The 4,120-nt window shown below is 41.6% G+C and overlaps 1 protein-coding gene across 1 annotated transcript in view; it reads left to right on the top strand.

Annotated features, from left to right (window-relative positions):
* Positions 1-3,528, top strand: part of BORA (bora, aurora kinase A activator) — a 27,100-nt gene extending 23,572 nt beyond the window's left edge. Inside the window, exons 10-11 of the mRNA XM_015564815.1 lie at positions 2,441-2,572; positions 3,183-3,528. Coding sequence (XP_015420301.1) covers positions 2,441-2,572; positions 3,183-3,278 — 228 coding nt within the window. The 3' untranslated portion in view covers positions 3,279-3,528. The remainder of the gene's footprint in view (positions 1-2,440; positions 2,573-3,182) is intronic.
* The last annotated feature ends 592 nt before the right edge of the window (positions 3,529-4,120 follow it).

Raw genomic sequence — 4,120 nt, 5'->3', positions numbered from 1 at the left:
TTCTGCTGGGGAAGGGGTTAAGAGGTTTTATTCCCTCCCTAACTTCAGGGGAAAATCCCTACCTGGGGAAACAACCTTTCTCGGAGAGGTGACCTTGGTTAAAACACAGTGCCAAGAAGGTGAGCAAACATATTAAGAACAGTATTCCATATATGCCAGGTCCCTTGAAACAGCAAGGATGGACCGGCTCCCGTCAGTAGGATTATAGAATAATGCTGTGATCATTGTGTTTAATGTGAGCATTAGTTTTCAATAAGTAATTAGACAGAATCCTCCCTGAAAGGTAGTGAGCAAGCAAGAGGGACAGACAATGATGAGAGTGATGAGGGAAGGGCTAGAGTGCTGAGGCCAGATTTCAAGGAACACTTGGTAAACCACAACTATTGTTAGTTATGAACCTTAAAGGTTTATAGAAAACCACATCTGATTTATGTGGGAGAAAAATAAATTTAGTAATAATGTGTAGCATGACTGGTAGAGACACCATGTAAAGGCAGCACAGTACAACTGGAAGAATATAAATATTACAATCAGAACTAAATTTGAATTAAAGTTATTTATGGCCGGTGGGATCTTAAGGCAGGATACACTTGACAGTGAGTGGAGTATGACTTGTTAACCTTTTTGAGCACCTCATCTTCTGAGCTTTAACATGATACTGATGCCTACCTTTTTGTCTGGGGAGTAAGGAGATGATCTAGCTGACACATAGTAGGCATGGCAGTAGTAGTCGTCTTGATGAGAGCAGTGGTCAGCCACATCTTACAGGGTACCATTAATCCTTTCCTTCCTCCAGGGTGGGACAGACTCTGGTGTGCCATAGTTGCTCTCTACTGGACAATTAACTTTTTCCTTAATATATTCAGTTATGTATTCAGTTTTGAGTTTATAAGCCATTTGCTTGGCACTGGTGAATAAAAGGAAGAGTTATTGGCAGAGTCTCTGGAGGCAATCTGATAATTACATTTTTGACCAAACAGTTGCGGAATGATAGCAGAATAGGGTGTTTCCCCTGGGAGGTAGTACAAGATTTTTTTTTATTTTACACATCACAAGGGTTTCGTTCAAATGGAATGTGACTCTGTAGTGAACACATACACATCCATCCCTGAATACTGGAAACATTTTTCTTAAGATGATAGAATGCACTTCCTAAGCTAGTCTAATGCTTGTGATGGGGGCAAGAGTACACACCTTTCCCTTCCCTCTGACCCTAATTTGCAAAAACGGGCTTAAGTGCAAGGTGAATCCTTGTGGGGTTTTGTGTGGTTTGGTGCTCAGGTAAATGCAGTGTGTGTAGTAGATAGGAACTTGAGAGCCTCAGTCTTTATTACCTCATTTTCCCTGACATTGTGAAAGTTAACCTTTCTGAGTCTTAGCTTTCTCATCTGTGAAGAGGGTTGTTGTAAGGAGAAAATAAGAATGGTATGATATGGGGTGCCATATAGAAGGCCTAGCATTTTTTTAGGCACTCATAAAAATATATATACCAAAACTGAAGTTTGAATACTCATAAAGGTAGATTGTATTTAGAGATGCAACCAAGCCATTTGGATACAAGCTTGGTAAATGAGTTGGAGGTGAAAATGATTGTAATCCTCACTTTCATCTACTGAGTATAATCACAAGGTAGCAGGAAAGCATGTTTAGTGGCTTATTCACTTATTTCTTTATTCTAAAGAAAATAGCAAGATAGTAAAGTGACTACTTTGAAGAACCAGTTCTATGTAGAACTACCTTTTATGTTTATACTAGATGTCCGGTGCATGAAAATTCATGCAGTGGTGGTGGTGGTGGGGGGGGGTCCCTCAGCCCAGCCTGCCCCCTCTCACAGTCCAGGAGCCCTCAGGGGCAGGAGGCGATCCGGCGATCGGGTAAGGCGACACCCCCATCACATCTCTGCTGCTGCCACTGCCGGCAGCACAAGCCTCAGTCGGCCCTGGTTACCTGTGCCTTGGGCGGCTGGGGGGCTGAGAGAGGACTGGGGGACTCGAGGCAGATGCTCAGTGGGGGTGGGCCTGGCCTTGCTGCGTGCCTGCCGCCACAGCGGGGCTGAGGGGACTGGGCACTGCCATCTTGTGGCTGTGGGCGCTGCTATCTTTGAGGGCATGGCAGCAATTAGCATATTACCTCCTTCTTGGCTGTGGGTGCTGCCATCTTTGAGGGCGGGGCAGTCAATTAGCATATTCTCTCATTGACTATGGGCACCGCCATCTTTGCGATGGCGTGAGGGTCAATTAGCATATTTCCTATTTATTAGATAGGATATTACTTTTAGATTTCATTCAGTATGATCAACTATTAGTTATGATAGTGTAACTATTCACTTAAATATTTTTAAATTTACTTAAACATAAAAGCTCCTCAAAATTTTGTGGATAAGTGAATTAGTTTGCAATGTTATTCTTAGTGTGTTTTTTCCCCTCCTCATTTCTGTCAGATGGATAGTGGCTATAATACCCAGAATTATGGAAGCAATATTATGGATACGGTTGGGGCAGAAAGTTACTACAAAGAAAATGATGCACAAACTTTGGAAGTCGAGACCAAACCTCAAGTTTTTAATATAAAGGTATGGAAAAAACAGAAAACTTGATGTGGTTGTAGACCCTAAGTGTTCACTAAATGTGACTTTTTTCTACTTTTTCTCCTATTTTGCTTAAAATTTTGTTGACTATCATGTTTATACCTAATCCTTCAGGTCATTTAATAGCAGGTGAAGATGATTTTTAAATGGAAACAACTTTGTTTTCCTAACTCTGCTTGAGAGTGTTAAAGAAGGGGTTGAGAGGGAGAATTAGTTCTACTTTGGAATTGGTCCTTGAAATCAGTTCCTTAAAACTAATGGAATAGGAGTAGAAGGTGCCAAAGAGGAGGAAACTGAGAGGTTTTTGCCTCTAATTTTGTCTTAAAGCCATATGTAAATAAATATCAGCAAGTGTGCTAGTGAAGAGAACTCTCCAAATGAGAGTCAAGACTTAATACGGAGCCACAACTACAATGGGATTATAGTCCATTTCAAAATAAGATACAGGAAGTACTTTTTGATACTACATTAGTAAAAAACCCTATCTTCACTGTCCCTTTAGAATCTGCATTTGGGTTTTAAAAAGTTCTCATAATAGTTGCATCCTCTAACAGTCCTATTGAAACTGAAAATAAGGTATTTTCTTCATTCACAGCAAGACCATAAGACCCAGAGGTATTGGATGAAAGCAGCAAATCCTCAATGCAGCAGTCCACAGAGCACCTCTGTCAGAACCAAAGACTATCGTTGAATAGCTCCTCACTTATTTTTTTTCTTGCTTATTATTTATGATCATTATTGGGGAAAATTGCTTCAACTAACAAGCATAGCTTTTTTTCTTTCCCTCCTCAATGTGACAAATCAAGGACTTAGTGACCTAGGAACATCAGAAAAGCACCTGGAGCTTTCAACAAGTTGCTGAAGTACAAGTTTATTTTTTGTCAATAAATATTTTTGTACTAACCTTGAGTGATGTGTTTTACAGTAAAAAACTTAAGAGCGTTGACTGCTCTATCCTCTGTCATATCGGGGAGGAGGAAAGGCCTCGTTTCTCCTGGTAGCTTGTGGAAGTGGAGTTCTTGGGGTACTGCTGGAGTAAGAATTTCTGGAGGCCCCCACAGGAGGATGAGAAAGGATAGAAAGCTTTATTTCTGTGGAAATACACCCTTGGGTTTCCTAACTCCCCTTTCCTTTAGTCCAGTCATAAAAGAAGTGTAGCTGGGACTTCAGTAGAGCTAAAATCAGAGCCAGTGTCAATGTCCTTCCCATGATGAAGCCAGGTGCAGCCCAGCAACTACCTAGCTTATTTCCCCACTGTCCGTTGTATAGGGGGTCCCCATGGCCCCGGGCCATAGAGGCGAAGGCAGGAAAGCCAAGAGAATGTGTCAAGAGCAAGAAGAGAGGACTCCTGTTTAAGCCATTGTGTCTTCCCAAATTTTCAAGTACTTGCAGTGGTCACACCCATTCTGGTTAATTTCTGTTCCCAGGTGTAATGAACAGATAAGCACCTTCCCTGTCACCCCAACTTTACTAGGCATGTGGCTATCTTCTCTTTGTCCAGTCCTTTCCCCCAATGTTTTGCAGGAAATAAGC

This window comes from Myotis davidii, unplaced genomic scaffold (genome assembly GCF_000327345.1).
Source record: "Myotis davidii unplaced genomic scaffold, ASM32734v1 scaffold10, whole genome shotgun sequence".
NCBI classification, from domain to species: Eukaryota; Metazoa; Chordata; class Mammalia; order Chiroptera; family Vespertilionidae; genus Myotis; species Myotis davidii.
Note: the sequence above shows the minus strand (reverse complement) of the source record. Positions and strands in the feature narration are given on the sequence as shown.